General features: G+C 39.4%; 1 protein-coding gene across 3 annotated transcripts in view; it reads right to left on the reverse strand.

Annotated features, from left to right (window-relative positions):
- Positions 599-19,649, reverse strand: part of MCTP2 (multiple C2 and transmembrane domain containing 2) — a 269,217-nt gene continuing 250,166 nt past the window's right edge. For all 3 annotated transcript variants that reach the window (XM_013972927.2, XM_013972926.2, XM_018066513.1), the window contains 3 exons: positions 10,776-10,885; positions 4,095-4,192; positions 599-1,916 (listed from right to left, as the gene is read on the reverse strand). In XM_013972927.2, coding sequence (XP_013828381.1) covers positions 1,848-1,916; positions 4,095-4,192; positions 10,776-10,885 — 277 coding nt within the window. In that variant the 3' untranslated portion in view covers positions 599-1,847. The remainder of the gene's footprint in view (positions 1,917-4,094; positions 4,193-10,775; positions 10,886-19,649) is intronic.

A 19,649-nucleotide genomic window follows, 5' to 3' on the forward strand; every position in this document is an offset into this window, starting at 1 on the left:
ACTACAGAAGAAACAAGCCTAACTAATGACGCCTCCTTTTCGGGCGAATTATTTCATTTTGAGATTCTATAGAAAAGAGCAACAATAAAGTACTGGTTCCACTTTTGAATAAATAAGGGGTTATTTTGCTGCTGAAAGTTTTCATTCACATGACTGATCAGATCTCACGTGTCTGTTTAAAAATGTCTGACTTAGGTCATTACAAAATGACAGACTGTGATAAACTGGATGGTAGTTGGGAGTGAGACAATGAGGCATTGTTTACACAGAAGATTGAGTAACTGGTTTAACAAAAGAGGTTCTTGGATATCTATTGTATGTACAACTCAGAGATTTACTGGAGCTTTTATAATTTCTGCAAGGTTCTTTTTCAGCCAGCTTCATTAACTTGAAGTAAATCAAATCATGCAGAAATCTGGCTCAGTGAGAAAGCAACCCAGGAAGATAGAATATGAAGAAAAACAGACACAGGATGATAAGGTTTAGAATCTTTGGCATTTTTCATAAACATTTTGTTTGAAGATTATTAAATTACAACCCAGAGAGAGAGAGAGAGAGAGAGAGGAAAAAAAAAAAAAAAGATAGTAAAACTCACTATTGAATCAGATCGTTTTACTTCAATTTTTCTTTACAATACATATATTTATAGATATATACATATAAAACTGCACATACAAAGTATGTGTCAACAAAATATAGTCTTCACAACTTAAATATCATTTTAACAGAAAGATATTTGCATTCATTTTATATATGCACAAAAACTGGGATATTTACTTGGAGGAGGTTACAGCGAAATGGTAAAGTGTATACTCAAAAAGACTTTGGGGATCGTACCTTTCTAGGAATGGGGTTCTGAGTTATATGTTTTTATTATGTATAGCTTATTTTGCTTAGGAACAAAAGATCCACGTGGATTGCTACACCATTTTTACTTTCCTAAAAGTGCAGGCAAGTGAAGGGATTATGACATTCAGACAAGCAGCCGCATTCATTGGTCCCCTGCTCCTCCGTCTGTCTTTCTAAATACTCTCAGAATTTACTCATTCACCCCCCCTCCTCTTTCTCAAGCTATATTACTGAGATTACATTTGGGAAATAAGCAAAAAGTAACATCAGAAGAAGTGGCTATTTGAAGCACCCAAATATGTTCACTGACTCCACGTTTTGGGCGACTGACCTCTCAGAACACTCTAGAGCATCCATTGCCAGCAATGGACCAGGAGGCAGGCTGGCATCCAGCACTAAGCAGCTTACTGAAATTTTACATCTAGGTCTTCAGTTGTTATGGCTGAAAGATCCCCGAAGAACTGGGATGATCCAGGTAATAATTTTAAAAAATTTATTGATAATATACATTATTTGGGTAGATGGTGGCTATCAAGGACTTGTTAACTCAGAGGGAAAAAAAAAAAAAGCAATCGTCTGAAAGGAGGGTGGGGGTGCGAGCGAAGGTAACTGAATCTTGATGTGAAACTGTTAGAGATGTGAAAACAAGTTCAAAGTCATGCTCGCATCCAAGTGGCACCCTGCTGTTCTCAAGGAGGGTGCTGAGACCCCTGGAAGCTTACTTTAGTCTCCCGTTGGAAGAAGGGATGTTAGTCTTTTATAGTCTCTGGAGTGTTTCCTTTTGCGGTGCTGACTCCAGATGCAAAGTCGATTTCCCCTGCACACAGATGTGCCCGTGGGCACGTGCATCTATGCCATGAAGACAGGGAGGATAAAGACAGGGCTCGACATGGCATGCGTTTCAGAAAAACACCACGGCTACTACCAAACGACAGAGAACACCAGTCCCATCAGTCCAACACGCCATCGGCTGCTGGTGTCCAGAGTCCGTGTGTGTCCTAGAGCGCGTTGCGCTTCTTCCGAACAGGGCTCTGGCTACTGCCCGGCTTCAACTCCGCGTACTGCACCTGTGAAAACAGACGTGACGCTGGCGGTTAGGTAACCCTAGCTCACCACAGCGTGCTAATGGCTCCCCGAGGACACAGCCCGGCAAAGGAAGGAAGGTTCAAAGGTAATGAATCATTTTCTAAACACAGGAACATGGAGGGATTAATTGCAGGAAGGATTTGAAGAGTCATGCATCATTTCTTGAAACCAAAATATTAAAAGCAGATTTTTCTTACGAGATGCATGGGTCTCTACCTGCTCTCGGGGCACTGGTAGATTTCAGTTGTGTGTGTGCCCGTGTTCGACCAGGAAAGAGCTTGATAACGGCCCCTTGGGAATGTTTATCTTAGTATATGATACAGCAACTTACTACGAATTATTCATTTAAAAGTATCTAAAATCTTGGGGAGAAAAAACTTCTGCCAATTATATCCATTTCTTTTGCCAGAGAGGGAAAGAATGTTGAAATGGATACCCCCTAGACTAATAAAGATTTCTCTTAAAAATGGATTTCATTTACAGTATAATGGCTAAAACATCTGCGACAAACACGAGCACGTGGGGAGTCCCCAGTGGCAAACTGCCTATTGTGTTATTAGCAAGTGTTCTTGGAGATACTCGCAGATCTCACTAGCTTCCTGGGCATTTCCCTTGAATGCTCTTTTGTTGCATCCTCAGTCTTCATGCCAACGCCAACTGGATGACCTTGCTGAGGGCTGGTCCCCAAACTGAGCAGAGACAGTCCTTAGGGGGTGCTTGCTGGGAATTTCCTTTCTTCAAGGATGCAGGCACAAACCGCACATTGTGACTCAAGTGATGGTGCGTTGCAATCACAACGCTTTGGTGTCTGGGCTCGGATAGGCTGACTGTGGAATGGCTTTGTGTAAAGTATTGTATCACAGACCACATGTGCTCACTATTTTGAGTATTTGTGCCAAATTCCCCAAGGACATCCTACCCCATCACACAAGCTGAGCTACACTTGGTGGAAAGCAGATACGTGAAAAAGGCATGCTTTCCTTACAGCTGTTTTGTGAAGGTCCCCCAGGGAATGATATGCCTGTCAATCTTCAAGGCACAACAAACAGGGGCCAAGTTACTATTTCACAATCCTGTAATGCAATGTTAACCAGTAAATTCATATTAATATATTTTAATACATAATTATATCATTAAATGAAGGTTAAAGGGGAAAAAAAAAAGCAACACAGAGTCTGTTTTAATCTCTAGAACTTAGAGTGAAAGGGAAAGAAACTCTCCAAGGCCTGTCAACCCTACATTTCTGCACTCCACCCAGAAGTGCTGGGAAATGAATTACGGTACAGCGGCCTGAGGATAGAACTGATGTTTGATTAGGGATTCTCTCACATCATAACAGATCGCGTCTTTGATCATCCTGATGGTATTCCATGCCACTGTTTCCCCAGCTACCTATTCTCTGACCTCTGTTCTCCACTAGAGAGATCTTTACCTGTGTCTGCCCTCCCCGCCTCTGGGTTCACACCAGCCTGATGCCTGAAGAGGCTGCTCTACAGACTTTCTGGTGCTGTTGCCTTGCTTAATCTCTTCGTAGCCACAGAAACGGGACACTGCTGGACTAAGGGACCATTACCCGTGAGTAATGCTTCTGATTAACCTCAAATTATCGCACGCCGTCTCTGCCTTTATGTGTACTGGAGTAAGTGGGAGCTCTGTCCTCAGCATCTCTTAGGTCTTCAGACAGAAGGGGAGAGGGGGGAGGCCTGGGAGATAATCGGGGCAAACACAGATCAAAAGAATAATCCTCTTGTCTCCTACTACCTGGAGAATGCCTGCCATCCGGAAGAGGAGGAAAATGGGCAAGCCTCCCCCGGCTCTGGGTTTCCTGTGTCCCCACTTGCTGAGCCCATCTGACCCTCTTTGGGGAGGCAAACAGTCAGAAAAAGGACAAACCTGCCCATACTGCAGCCTCGCAGTGTGAGTTCCAGATCATTCTTAAGTAGCTCTTTTTCAGGATAATTTTCCCCTATCATCTCATGCTTTGGACAAAGGTTTTGCTGGCCAGCTCTCTGCCAGCCAGGCCTCCTGAAGGATTTTCTGATTCGTTATCTCAGTGACTCACACAAGCACAGCCCCCTCCTCCTCTGGCTCGGGGGCAGGGTGGGCAGGCCACAGTTTGGGGTTGGGGCCCCGGTTGGTGGTGGCTGTTGATTACGTACCTTTTGAACATCAGATGGTACCCTGGAGAGGAAGTCCAGAAGCTCATTATTGTCAATGGCATAGGGGTTTCGAAGCTTCTTAGTGAATTTGTTTATGCCTGGAAAACAGACATATCAGGAGATCTCTTTGTCTGTTGATCTCTCTCCATTTGTCTACCCATCTTTAAAAAGTCACCCGACTGGGGGAGGAGAAGCATTCACAAGTAAAAATTAGTGTGAAAATAATCACTGGATCTCAAGTCATGCACCCGTTGCTGTCATGTGGAATCATTCAGAAATGTCTTTTCTTGGAGGGAGAAAGGGGGGGATCGTTGGAGAGGGGCTGTGCCTTCTTCAGCTGTGAAAATCCCATTACAGGCCCAGCAGCAGGGCGGCAGAAACACACACTAAAACTGTGGAGCTCATTGGTTTTTTTTGGACAACGCTGATTAACAGCCTCCTCGCCTAGGAAAACGAATGTCCCAGATGGGAAAAGGCCTTCATTAGCCCAAACAAGTCTCTGCTTGGGAGCTGAGGACCAGAGGCAGCAGTGGGAGCTGGAGGGTGGGAGTTGTTTTTTCTGTTGTTGTTAAAAAGAACCCGCAAGAAATCTATCTCCCCCCTTCCAACTCATTTTCACAGGTTTTCCTTCTCTCGCTACAGAACAGAACTTGACATGTTGGTCGTACTTTGATGCTGCAGAAAACTGTGAAAAGTTATTATTGGAAAATTATCTTACTCTGGTTGCTAGCTTAATTTATGGACCACAGCGCTGGTGTGTGGGTTTGGCTAGGCCATGGAGTCGTGCTGATTCAGGACAACGGTAATTAGAAGAGGGTAAGATGTTTAAATCACTGACTCAACGGACATGAGTATGAGTAAACTCCAGGAGTTGGTGATGGACACAGGGAGGCCTGGCATGCTGCAGTCCAAGGGGTCGCAAAGAGTCGGACACAACTGAGCGACTGAACTGAAACGTTTAAGCTGTCCTTGGTGGGGGCACGCGGGCGTGTTCAGGACGAGCTCTGCCCAGAGCTCCCTCCCCAGAGGGAGGCACCTCTCCACCAGCTTGGTTTCCTACTCTGCTGCTCAGAGCTCTTTCGGGGAGCAGGGGTGTGCCTATATAGCCAGAGCTCACAAACTGTGATCTTTTCACCACGCGTCAATTGCATTTTGTGCTGTCTTTTAGAAGCAGAAAGACAAGGTGGCCGCCTGAAGTCTGGCTACAGAGTGCTTGCTATCAAGGACCATAACTAAGTCCTCGTCAACCCCCACAATGCTGAATGCTCACGGTGTGTTCTCCCACTGGTGCCTATGCCGAAGTCAAGGTAAGGTTTACCTATTCAACAGTCCACAACACAGAAAAGGTTTGATGTTTCTCTTCTTTCATTAAATATTACTTTGCTTTCATCTAGGAACTGGACTTTCTGCATGCCCTTATACCTGACACAATGCCGAAGTCCTGGTGGTTTCTTTAAGAGGGTCAGATTTACATCCACGTGGCAAATGGAAGCCAGACAGGTTCCTAAGTCAAGGGTGGCTTGTTGCCTGGGCCGGGGAGGACTTCCTGTGAATAACCCCCTTTTTCTCAAGTCAAAGCCTCGCTGTGCCTTCCTTTTTTCTCTGCCCCCACAGCCAGCTCCAAGTTTCTAGCTAAAATTTCCCCCAGTGTTCCTTTAAAACGCTCTCCACTGTGTTATTCTAAAGACATTTAATTGTAGCATGGGCTTCTTGGCAGAAGAAAACAGACAAGGCAAAATGATGAAGGGAGACAAAGACGTATTGAGAAGAGATATATCTTCTATTGTTAATTATATATACTGTGAGCATCTGGAGTCTTTACAATGAACAGCCAGGCAGGGATAATATCACTGCTGATCAAAACACTGCATTCTTAGTCACTGAGAAGATTACAAACCTGCCCAGTAGCTCAAATGCACCAATAAGGGCAGAAGGAAGTCCACAAAGCATTCCGACAGTCTCTGTTTGAAAAACTTTGTTAGGCTGAAAATTATAAGGAATTCAGATTGCATGCTACAAAACCACACCTTATCTTTTTTAAGGTGTCACAGGCTCAAATGTCAGTAATTCTACCGTATTGTCTACTGCGTGAAAGCGAGTGCCAACATGGCAGCAGAGATCGCTTGGTCATCTCTGAAGAGCAATGGGGCAAGTAAGAAGGCTTGGGGACGGGCATAGCTGGGACCCAGTCTGGTTTCACCATGGATTATTAGCTGCGTGGTTTCAGACAACTTACTTCATCTGTGTCTCAGATTTTTTATATTAAACTTTGAATAATAGAGGCCTGCCTTACATAGTACCATGGGTTGAAAGGAGAATCACAAAGCGTTCCAAAATCTAGAATTTCCCCACAAGGAAGAGGGCTACCATCATTACTGTCTATGTCAATAAGCCAAGAAAACAAAGAAGGTGGTGACGGCAGAATCTTTATACTGGCAGAACGTTATCACACACCCAGTTTGGAAGTTGTGTCTTTCTGCAGTAGCAGGTACCTTTAGATTTTTAAATCTAAACAATACAAATAGGGCATATATGATATGAATTTTTATTCTGTTTTCTTTTAGACACAGAAAGAAAGTGGAATTTAAATACCAAGGGATTAACATTTGGGAAAGGCATTATCATTTAATGATCATAGACAGAATAGATCAGTAGATTGGAAAGATCCCTCCAGTTTAAAAACAACAACAACAACAACAAAAAAAAACAACGGAGAATGAGAGATGAAGAACTACACGGCTGCTTTGCACATATGGCCAGTAGGGAATAACCTCTTCAAACTGAGTTGGATACAACTCTGTATGAGTGACTGGCATGTAACCCTGATTGCAATATATCGGTGGGGGTGGGTGAGGTGCGCAGAGGGTCCTTGCTTGCTCCTGTGTCAAGCGTCTTACATGTAAGATATATTGTGCTATCGAATGGAGATACAAAGTTAAAGAAGTCATAGTTTCTTTTAAGATGCTCAAAATCTGCTTGGGGTGTTCTTAATCTACTTGAGAAAACCAGAAGTGGCTCAGATCAGAACTGAAAAGCTATATTTAGAGCATCTATGATGAAGAACAGAATGGAAAGAATATGGGAAACCTTTCAAAACATACAGAAAACCTATGTGGGATCGAATCCTCAAAGGTGCCTTGCCTTCTAGAAATACATAAAACAAATAAATTACCAAAATTCAGTACTGAAAATTTACAGTTTCCTAGAGAAAATTCTAGATATTCCTCTAAAACAACTTTTAACTTAATTTTCAAAAATTATGCTCCCAAATAAGAGAGGTGGCAGGCTCAAAAAAAAATGCCATCTCTGAGATCATAGGTATTAAACTTGCAGACTTATCCACTCAAAAACTATTTGCAAAGTACTCACCAATGATCTATTACCTTTGTGTAGCTTCACTAGGAATTACATGGTAAAGAGGACAGAAAGTATCTTGTCCTTTAAAACCTTACAGTGAAGTTGGTGAATCAAGGAATATTGTACATGGTCATCATGAAATTAGGCTATTTTCATAGGCTTATATTAAATAATTGTGCTACTTAAGAAATATTTATATAAAAATGTTATCTGGATGTAAAGAATATGGAAATATAGTAGAATATGTATGTAACTCTAGAGGAACATAGAGTTAAATAATTTTGTTCCAAAAGATTAAAAACAGTGAACAAAAATTTTTGAAGATTTTTTATCTACTTATTTTAGGACTCAATGAAAATGAGTAAGTAACTTAGAATAAGAAAGTCTTTTTAGTCCTTCAGCTGTGCATTTAAAAATGAATCATATTCAAAGAGCAAAAGGTCTTGCCTTGTATTAACTGGGCTGCAAAATAAATACAAATATGTATGTTATATAATATAGGTACATTCAACATATTTGTGATCACAATATACATGGATATAAAATATCCTTATTAAAAATATAATGTAATATCATAATATAGGCTTCCTTGGTGGTTCAGAGGTAAACAATCTGTCCGCCAATCCAGGAGAGGCCAGTTTGATCCCTGGGTCGGGAAGATCCCCCGGAGAAGAGAGTGGTTACCCACTCCAGTATTCTTGCCTGGGAAATCCCATGGACAGAGGAGCCAGGCAGGCTACAGTCCATGGGGTTGCAAAAGAGTCAGACACACAACTTATGGACTAAGCAACAAAAATCATAATGTAAATGTATCATAAAAATATATCATAATGTAATATAATTTAATATCATCATATAATCATTTTCCCCTCAAACGTAATTTTTACTGTGTACCTTGGGTAAATTTACCATAATGTGCTTAAATCACTTCTCTATTATTGAACATTTTTGATTATTTTAAATTAATTTACTACTATAAACAGTTTGGCAATGAACATAATTTTTTTTCATTTCCATCCTGAAAAGAATAAAGAAATAGTCCTCTGAGCCTTAATAAGATTAAAGGGAACAATAGAAATTCAAACATATAAAGTTTCCTTCTATATGCTAAATTCTCTGCCAAGAATATGGTCATGTAAGAGACGTGCAAAGGAAAGCCCTGGGTCTGTTCTAGCTAATAACTAACTTGTCCTGCAAAGTAATAAGTCCTGATAGGAAGGCAGAATACATTCCATGATAGTACAGCAGGTTTTAGATGATGAGAAGAGGCAAGAGATAATGTGATGGTCAAGGCTTCTGACTGCGTTATCTATGGTAAACTCATCAGTAAACTATAAACCTCTGTCTAGAATCTAAAACTAACGAATGAGACAATATAAAGCTCAAAGGATTACTTTCAGTCCAGGAGAGCATCATAAACTCGATGCTATTTCATAATTTCATTCATCAGCTGAACGATAAATAGAGCAATGTCTCATTAAGTGGATGCAAAAAGTTGACTTTGAAAGCTGTCAAGAACTTGGAGGATAAAACTAGAGGTCAAAGGGATTAGGAGTAAATTGAAAGAGGGATTGGAATCCTGAAATGGACACTCTAAGGATGAAATACAGTGTGGTCTTCTTTGTCTAAGGTGAGGTGCAGGAAAGCATTCTCTTCCAGAAGGATGAAGAAATAATGGGCAATGGTGTTTACCAAGCTGACCACGCTGTTGTCTTACATCATCTTAAAAATGAGGAAAACACTGGCCAAATGACTGTAATTTTGGATCAAATTCTCATTAGGGACAGATCATAAAGAGTTTCAAGATCTGTGTTTTAAATGTGGAGAGTAAATGGACTGAGAAACTAGTACAAAAAAAAAAAAGCAAGAAAGAATGAGATTATTCAGTCTATACAGATAACATTCAGTATACGAGTATTCAGGAAAATGCTTCTTATAAAACACATATTCCTTTTTAATCAATGGGCCCTTGAAAAGCTCCATGTTCTCTTTCCTAAGGGTCAAATATGGGCCAGTGTGCTAAAAGTGAAAAACACAACAGAGGAATAAAAACTAAGCATGGGTATGAGAGCTTCCTCAAATAGTGAGCACTACTGAGTATTAAAATGGACCCCTGAAGAGGAAGTTAGAAAATCTTTTCCTTTTCTTGGGCTTGTTACAAAGGAGAGAAACTTTATGTGATAGAATTTTCACTTCCTGGACAAAACAGAGAATGAATGGATTATGCTCTATTTCTGAAATGTTATGAGTTATTCTATTTCTCCTATGATTTTTCCCATTTCTGCATGTCCAGGTTTGGCCTTTCTCATCAGCAGGATTCTACCTTTGTGGATTCTCTTTGGAAATGGTCTACAATTAATGGTCTTAGAAATATTTTATAGCTCCCCTTCACCCTGGTATTTGCAGGCTTTCAGCTTTTGCTTAAAGAGGAATGCCTCTCAACACACATATTTGTAGATTCCCTGAATCTCTTGACACCTGCAGATCCCTATAGATGCCTATGGTCAAGAACTGAGTAGTCGTCACAGGAGCCAAGCCATGGAAAACCAGAAGTGAGAGACTCTTCCAGAAGAGGGGTGACTGCTTAGTTAATTAACTGCAGCACACTCTCCTTATGTTAACCCAGTGCCCACCCAGCAACAGACACAAATATTCACAAAGCTTCTTGTAATTTTTCCAACTGTTAGCTTGAGTAGTAAGTCCAGTCCTGAAATTTATTTCCAGTGTGCCATTTTTGTTTCTACTCTTTAAAAAGCAGCTGGACTCTGTATAGGCTTACCGTTTCCCCTGGTAAATAATAGCTTTCCCTTTCCTGTCAGGCACTGGTTAGGTGGCCACTGTGCGCCCCTCCCTTTCACCTCTCTGCTTCTGGTTTTAAGTATTGGGTTAAGTTATTTTTCTTCCTTCCAGGGGAGATGAAATGTCAGGAGCAGCCTAGTAGTGGCTAGATATACTTTTATACAACATGCCGGACAAGGTGTTTGCTCACTATTTGAATAACAGCATTTCCTGAAAGTTACTGGGCCACAACAGTATATTATTCAGGAGTATTTATGACTCTGAAAGCCCAAAGGGAAATAGCATGTTCAATCACATTTTTATTTGATTGCAATTATGCAAGAGGCCTATAAGTATCTGTGCTGACCGTTCATGCCACTGGCCTTTTCAGGGAGGTCCTGGAAGTTTTTGATCCCCAAATGCTTTTCTTAATCTCATGTTTAATTGCCAACAAAAGCACATTTAAAGTTTATAGCTGCACTTAAAAATGAGTAATTGGTTCTTACCTGGAATTGATTGCTAGCAAAAGGACCGTGCCAAACTTACCCCAGATTAAAATGATGTACCGGAGTGGAATGAAATACAATGTGATGGTGGCAACTGCCAGTATCAAACAGGCCAGGAATGAGAGGAATGGGACCGTCCAGTTAAATGTGCTGCAGACAAACCACATACATGTCATTTTCTCCGGTGCTAAAGGAAAGCGGTCGATTCATTTTGCCATGTTTTTATTTCTTAGTTACACACAAGAAAAAAGGTCTATTGGAGAAGTTGCTTCTCAAAACTGGGATGTAGAAGTCTGCCAGAATGGCTGGACACTGGAAAACAGTTTTGAGGTGAAGGTCACAGACCAATTGCCATCCAGCTCCTCTGGATCTTGGTGACTCTGCCTTCCTGGAACCGACAGTACTTAAGAGAAAACTCTGACTCTCAACAGTGATTAAACACTGCAATATTGTCATGTGGCTCTGTGAACGCAGAGCTTCAAAATGAAAGGTGAGTTAGGTCACTTCAAAGTCAATATTTCTCTCTCAATTAACACATGCTTGCCAGTAAATATTTAGAGACGGGAGGCTATTATTACAGTGCTCTTGTGTTTTTCTAATAACTTATATTTAGAATTTCCAGACTCGTTGACTCCAGAAGGGTAATGATGGCCTGAAAATGGGCTACGGAGCTTCTGGCTATAAACCATTACACCGCCAACCCACCGATCACGCGGGGGATATTGCCGCATACCATTTTCATGGGGACTCTGGCTCCTTTTGTCCTATCTATTGTCTGTTTTGACTTGAGATCTAGGAAATACGAGATGTGGGACTGAATGTGCTGTGGAAATCCTTCCAGAATCCTAGAAAGTAGTCATAAAATGCACTACCTTGATGAGAGCTCATGAGTGTCTAGAGTACTCTTCCAGGCATCTTCACTTAACATGTCTGTCTATTGACCCTTTGCCTTGCCTTGTGCTAGGAATAAATGAGATGAAAGATTTATTTCTGTTATCTTTTTGGGGGGGCATATCAGGGGAGTTGGGCAGAGCCATTTATAATAGTTATTGGGCACTTAGTAGGTGCCACTGTCCTAAGATATAGATATATATATATACAGAGATATATATATAGATATATATATGCCTGGAAAATCCTATGGACAGAGGAACCTGGAAGGCTGTAGTCCATGGGGTCACTGAGGGTTGGACACGACTGAGTGGCTTCACTTTCACTTTTCACTTTCATGCACTGGAGAAGGAAATGGCAACCCACTCCAGTGTTCTTGCCTGGAGAATCCCAGGGACGGGGGAGCCTGGTGGACTGCTGTCTCTGGGGTCGCACAGAGTCGGACATGACTGAAGCAACTTAGCAGCATATATACATACAGAGAGAGAGAGATTGTAATGTTTAACAATAATTCTTTCAAGTAAGGATTACCTCCCTCTTACAGATGAGCAAATCAAGGCTGAAGTAAGGATTTGGGGATTAACACACTACTATAAATAAAACAAGTAACCAATAAGGACTTGCTATATAGCACAGGGAAATATACTCAGTATGTTATATTAACCTATAGTGGAAAAGAATCTGAAAAATACATATAAATGCACACATAACATTGTAAATTAACTATACTCAATAAAAAATAGAATAATATAGGAGAAATCAACTCACCCCTCAATCTCTTGTTAAAGACTGCCTACGGGGAGATACAATACTACGCATGTATGTATGTATTTGCTATCTCATGCCCTTAAGTTATAAGCAAAGTTGAACACATTTTAATATGACTGTTGTCATTTTGATTATCAGTGATATTCAGTTTATATCCTTGCCAGGGGCAACTATTTAAGAAAATACTTAAGAAAATTTACAAGCAAACTGGCATGAATTTGAGTTCAGGCTCTATCTCTGAAAAGCTGAGAAAGACAGGAAAATCTTTCAAATCAATCTGAATGATAATTTCTTCTCCACAGAATGGGAATAATAATAATATTAAATAATAATAAAACAGATAGCTGTTTTACATATGGTAAATACCTGTAGATATTTACATATGGTAGATACGTTTTACATATGGTAAAACATACGTAAAACTCCCCCATAGCTGTGGGAAGTTGCTGTATCACTCAGCCCCAGTGCTCCGTGATCACCTAGAGGGTTGGATGGGGTTGGGGATAGGAGGGAGGTCCAGGAGGGAGGGGACATAAGTGTACCTATGGCTGATTCACACTGTATAGCAGAAACCAACACACATTGTAAACTGATTATCCTCCAATTAAAAATAAATTTAAAAAAACAGCTCCGGTAACACATGAAAGATAGCTTAGTATTCAAATTAAATTTTTACCTTAAGTTTATTAAAAAAAATAGCTCTATTTCTTGCATATTTTAACCACATGCACACATATACACACAAAGAAGTTACTGCTTATTTGTTTTCCCTGGAACTCTGTTGCTGGATATTTTCCTCAAACAAAATCTCTTTGGAAACTAAAGAAATCAGCTCTTTGTCATATTTGTTGCAAACACTTATGTTTGTTTACCTTGTCTTTAAAAAACCCTTGTTTATAGTTTTTAAAGATAAAAATTAAATATTTTGCACTACTAAGTTCATCAAAACTTCTGCATATATGTAGGTCCATTCCTGACTATTCTCTTCCAAGCAGAACTTCTTAGGAGGCAACTTCACAATACTTGAGAAAATGTTATGGAATCCATAATTGCTCCTGTTATGCCAGGGCAAGAAATTTAACCTGCAAATATCTTTGCACAAGGATGCAGAGATGGTACATTAATGTCTGATGTGGTATGGTTTGTAAGTAGTTAAAAAGAAAATAGCCTTGATATCAAATAATATCTAAATAAAATCATAGACAAATAATTTTAGTACCTTGAAAAAAAAAAAAGAAATTACCAATAAACCAACTTAAAAATAAGAAAACAATAGAGTATAAAAGATAATGTATTGCAAGAATTCTGGAGGTTACCAACTTCCAAAGTCAATTTCACTCCAATAATTTCTGCCAGATATTAAAATTTTGAACTTCTATATCTGTTAACTGCATGGGGGGCATAAGATAAATATAGCCTAGGGCTTCCACAAAAGAAGATTCAAGTAGAAGAACATTGCATAAAACTTACATATTCAGGGTAAGGATGAATTGAGAGAGAGAAGTAGAAAGACACAGTGGAAAAGGATGAAAAGAAAGGAAATCAAATCTACCATATACAAATAGATGCAAAGAATTCTCTGTGTCATGATGCTGGTACCTGGATTTATCATCCAAGTTTATGCTACCAGTATACTTTAAAAAAACCTCAGCAAAAATTTAATTAAAAAAAGAGATTCCAGGTTGAATCACCCCAAAGTGACTAGAGCAGTAATCTTCTCTAAGGAAATGCATTATCAACCCATATATCTGAGTATACTCCACACACACACACACACACAGATTATGAGCTCATAGACAGTTAAAACAGTAAAATATAAATGGATACACAGCATCATGAGTAAGAGCTATCAGAAGTAACAGTAAAACCCCAAATAGAAGACCTCAAATACTGACAGCAAACATAATACATTAAATAATAATGCTTAATACTTTAAAAGTCATAAAACAAAGGCTTAAAAATAGTCAAGGACGAGATTGTAAAAAACGACCAATAAGATTCAAAAACAAAGCAAGTAAAACTTTAAAAAGAAACACAGTGATTGAAAGTTAAGACCTCCATGCATGAATTAAACAGGATTTTAAACACCACAGAAAATAGAGTCGTGCAAGACAGCCCAGACAAGGACTTAAAAGGCATCACCAAGAGTAGACAGATGTCAAAAAGAAGAGATACAGAACATAGGTTAAGAGGTTCCTGAACTGACTGGGAAGATGCTAAACGCAATGGTGACTATTAGACTGTGGAATGGCAAAAAGGTGCTCACTGTTAGATCTCTATTTTCTGACCATAAAACAATGCAGTTAAAAACCAAGAGCACAATTAAAATAAAATTTATATTAAAAAAATAATGGGAGCAAAAAGATAGGTAGAAAATCTTCAAATACTTCGAAATTAAGCAATATACTTCACGTGAAGGAACAAATAAAAACAGAAATTAGAAAGCAAGTTTTTACTAAATGTGAATTAATAATGAATATCAGTGCCAAAATGTTTGGCACAGAGCTAAGCACCTAGGAAAGTGTAGCGCTTTAAATGCTTATGTTAGGAAAACAGAAAGACTGAAAATAAACGGTCTAGCCATTTACCTTAAAAAGTTAAAATAAGAATAGCAAATTAATCTCAAAGAAAGTAGAAGGAAGAAAGTAATAAAGATAAGAGTAGTAATTAATGGAAAAGGAAACAAGCAACAGGGAGACTAACAAAGGTAGTGACAGTTCTTGCTAAAGAATAATATAATTGATAAATGACTGCCAAGAAGAAGGGAAAACAGAATTTTAAACATAAAGAAGTGGACAACGCTAGATTCCACTGTCATCGACGATAAGAGGATCTTTTTCGTATAAACAACTTTACATCAAAAAGCAGAAATTTTTAAATGGACACACTCTTAGAAAATGATATGCAAACAGATATAAGAAGAAATAGAATAGCTGAACAGACCTATATATGCCATAGAAACCGAGTATTTGATTACAATCTTTCCTGAAAGAAAACTTCAGACCCAGAGACTTAACCAGAAAATTCTATAAAATCTTGAAGTAATGACACACAGTCTACACAAACTGCAGATAATGAGAGAGAATACTGCCCACTTATTGTATGAGTCTAGAATAACCTTCACACTATCAGGAATTTTCAAGAACTATATATCCAATCTCACGGACGATTAAAGCTGCAAATATCGTAAGTAAAAAAAATTGTAAATAAAATCCCAGCATATATAAGGAGACTGGATAGCATGATGAAGCTGGTTTCATTTCAGAAATGTAAGATTGGTTTAATCTTTGAAAATCAACAATAATAATACACATTAACCAAAACAGAAGAACACAAAAACAACCATAAGATGATCTCAATGAACAAAAACAAAAGTTTGACAAAACTCAACCTATATTCATGATAAAAAAAATCTCAGCAAAATAGGAATAAACAGTAAATCCCTGAAGCTGATAAAGCATCTTTACAGAAAACAATATATCATTAAGGGCAACATGTTGAAAGCTTTCTCTCTGAAAAAGACACAAGTATGAGAAAAGAATGTTCGCTAATACCACTTCTCTTCAACATTGTATTGGTGTTATTGCTGCTGCTGCTGCTGCTGCTGCTAAGTCATGTCAGTCGTGTCCAACTCTGTGCGACCCCATAGATGGCAGCCCACCAGGCTCCCCCGTCCCTGGGATTCTCCAGGCAAGAATACTGGAGTGGGTTGCCATTTCCTTCTCCAATGCATGAAAGTGAAAAGTGAAAGTGAAGTCGCTCAGTTGTGTCTGACTCCCTGTGACCCCATCATGGACTGCAGCCCACCAGGCTCCTCTGCACGTGGGATTTTCCAGGCAAGAGTACCGGAGTGGGTTGCCATTGCCTTCTCTGATTGGTGTTTCTAGCCAAGACAATAAAGCAAGAAAAGAAAATAAAATGTATAAGGACTGAAAAATAAGAAAGAAAAAAAAATTCCTAGACAATATGTTTATATAATACAACATCCGGAATAATAATCTTCATATAAAAATTAAGATAACTAAGTTTACCAAGGTTGATAGATACAAAGTCAATGTTGGAAATCAAATTTCACTTTTCTATCCTGTAACAAAAAGGTGGAGATAAAACCTGAAAACGAGAGACCATTTAAAATAACTGAAATCAAGTACTTCAGACTATACCTCACAAAAATATGTCAAATATTTATATATAAAACTCTTAAAGTAATATTGAGATAAACTAAAGATAACCCAAATGGATGAAGGACTATATTACACTCATATATTAAAAACAAGTTTTATCAAGATGTCAATTTTTCCCAATTGATGCAATCCTTATAAAGATCTCAATGATCATTTGCTCGTGTGCAAGTATGCGGTGTGTCATGTGTCTTTCTCTGTTGGATGCTAAAAAATGAAGTTATGTACCAGACACGTTTGCATACACCATGTCAGATTTGCCCTCCCAACATCCTAGTCAGTGAAGTCACATATTTTTTCCTAAGCAACCAACAGTTTTAGTAATAAAATGTTTAAATGTTTTCCAGGTTTTAAAAAGTTTAATACACAGAGAAAGAAAGTCAAAGCAATTTTACCAATATTCATAATCATGAAAAATTTTAAGTGATTACTACAGGCCACCCACTAAGTTTAAAGACATTACAGGCATTAATTCATCTAATTCTTCCAGAAATATTATGAATAGGAATTTCTGGTATGTCCATTCTACAGATGAGAACTTGAGTCAGGAAAGGTACTAATTGGCCACAAATCACTTCCAGTCTAAGTGACAGAACTGGGATCTGAATCCAGAGAGTTGTTTTAAGAGCCTACACCTGGACTTCCCTGGTGGTGCAGTGGATAATCCCCCTGCCAATGCTGGGGACACGGGTTCAGTTTCTGGTCTGAGAAGATTTCACATGCCATGGAGCAACTAAGCCCTTGCACAATTACTAAGCCTGTGCTCTAGGGCCTGAGAGCCCTAACTACTGAAACCTGCATGCCTAGAACCTGTGCTTCACAACAGGAGAATCCACCGTGATGAGAACCCTGCGTACCACATCGAAGGGTAGCCTCTGCTTACTGCATCTAGAGAAAGGCTGAACAAAGCACTGAAGATCCAGCACAGCCATAAATAAAAATTGTAGGAAAGAACCTACACTCACTGCTTGTAGAGTAGACATGTCAGAAAATGTAAGAAGGTCATTTTACTCATTTAATCCACTCAATATTCCTGCTTATAAGACTGAGGACTTAATTCGAAGATATTATATACTGGCTTTGCTGTTCAGTCGCTAAGTTGTGTCCGACTCTTTGTGACCCCATGGACCGCAGTACACCAGGCTCCCGTCTTTCACGGAGTTTGAAGTTTTATCTTCCAGAGTTTGCTCAAATTCATGTCCACTGAGTCGGTGATGCTATCTGACCATCTCAATCTCTGCCACTCCCTTCTCCTTTTGCTTTCAATCTTTCCCAGCATCAGGGTCTTTTCCAATGAGTCAGCTTTTTGCATCAGGTGGCCAATGTATTAGAGCTTCAGCTTCAGCATCAGTCCTTCCAATGAATATTCAGGACGGATTTCCTTTAGAATTGACTGGCTGGATCTCCTTGCCGTCCAAGGGACTCTCAAGAGTCTTCTCCAACACCACAGTTCAAAAACATCAGTTCTTCAGTTCTTCAGTGCTGAGCGTTCTTTATGGTCCAATTCTCACATCCATACATGACTACTGGAAAAACCATAGCTTTGACTATATGGATCTTTGTCTGCAAAGTGATGTCTTGGCTTTTCAATACTCTGTTTACTGTATTCAATACACAGCTTTCCTTCCAAGGAGCAAGAATCTTTTAATTTCATGGCTGCAGTCACCATCAGCATAGATTTTAGACCTCAGAAAATAAAATCTGTCACTGCTTCCACCTTTTCTCCTCCTTTTCGTCATGAAGTGACAGGACCAGATGCCATGATCTTAAGCTTTTTTAGTGTTGAGTACCACTACATAGTTTCTTGTGATCCACACAGTCAAAGGCTTTGGCATAGTCAATAAAGCAGAAATAAATATTTTCCTGGAATTCTCTTGCTTTTTCTATGATCCAACAGATGTTGGCAATTTGATCTTTGGTTCCACTGCCTTTTCCAAATCCAGCTTGAACATCTGGAAGTTCCCGGTTCACGTTTGAAGCTTGGCTTGGAGAACTTTGAAACACAGAAAGACATCTACTGCTGCATATTGACTATACCAAAGCCTTTGTCTGTGTGGATCACTATGAACTGGGGAACATTCTTAAAGAGATGGGAATACCAGACCACCTGAACTGCCTCCTGAGAAATGTGTATTAAGGTCAAGAAGCAACAGTTAGAACTGGACATGGAACAACAGATTGGTTCCAAATAAGGAAAGGAGTACATCAAGGCTGTATATTGTCACCCTGCTTATTTAACTTATATGCAGAGTTAACCCTAACCCTAACCCCTAACCCTAACCATATCATGAGAAATGCTAGGCTGGATAAAGCACAAGCTGGAATCAAGATTGCCAAGAGAAATATCAATAACCTCAAATACACAGATGACACCATCCTTACAGCAGAAAGCAAAGAATTAAAGAGCCTCTTGATGAAAGTGAAAGAGGAGAGTGAGAAAGTTGGTTCAAAACTCAACATTCAGAAAACTAAGATCATGGCATCTGGTCCCATAACTTCATGGCAAATAGATGGGGAAACAATGGAAACAGTGAGAGACTTTTTTTTTTTTTTTTTGGTTTTAAAAATCACTGCAGATGGTGATTGCAGCCATGAAATTAAAAGACGCTTGCTCCTTGGAAGAAAAGCTATGACCAACCTAGACAGCATGTTAAAAAGCTGAGACATTACTTTAACAGCAAAAGTCTGTCTAGTCAAAGCTATGGTTTTTCCAGTAGTCACGTATGGATGTGAGAGTTGGACTATAAAGAAAGTTGAGCACTGAAGAATTGATGCTTTTGATTGTGGTGTTGGAGAAGACTCTTGAGAACACCTTAGCCTGCAAGGAGATCCAACCAGTCCATCCTAAAGGAAATCAGTCCTGAATATTCATTGGAAGGACTGATGCTGAAGCTGAAATTCTAATACTTTGGCCACCTGATGTGAAGAACTGACTCACTGGAAAAGACCCTGATGCTGGGAAAGATTGAAGGCAGGAGGAGAAGGGGATGACAGAGGATGAGATGCTCGGATGGCATCACCAACTCACTGGACATGAGTTTGAGCAATCTCTGGGAATTGGTGATGGACACGGA

The sequence above is a fragment of the Capra hircus genome, chromosome 21 (assembly GCF_001704415.2).
Source record: "Capra hircus breed San Clemente chromosome 21, ASM170441v1, whole genome shotgun sequence".
In the NCBI taxonomy this organism is placed as follows: Eukaryota; Metazoa; Chordata; class Mammalia; order Artiodactyla; family Bovidae; genus Capra; species Capra hircus.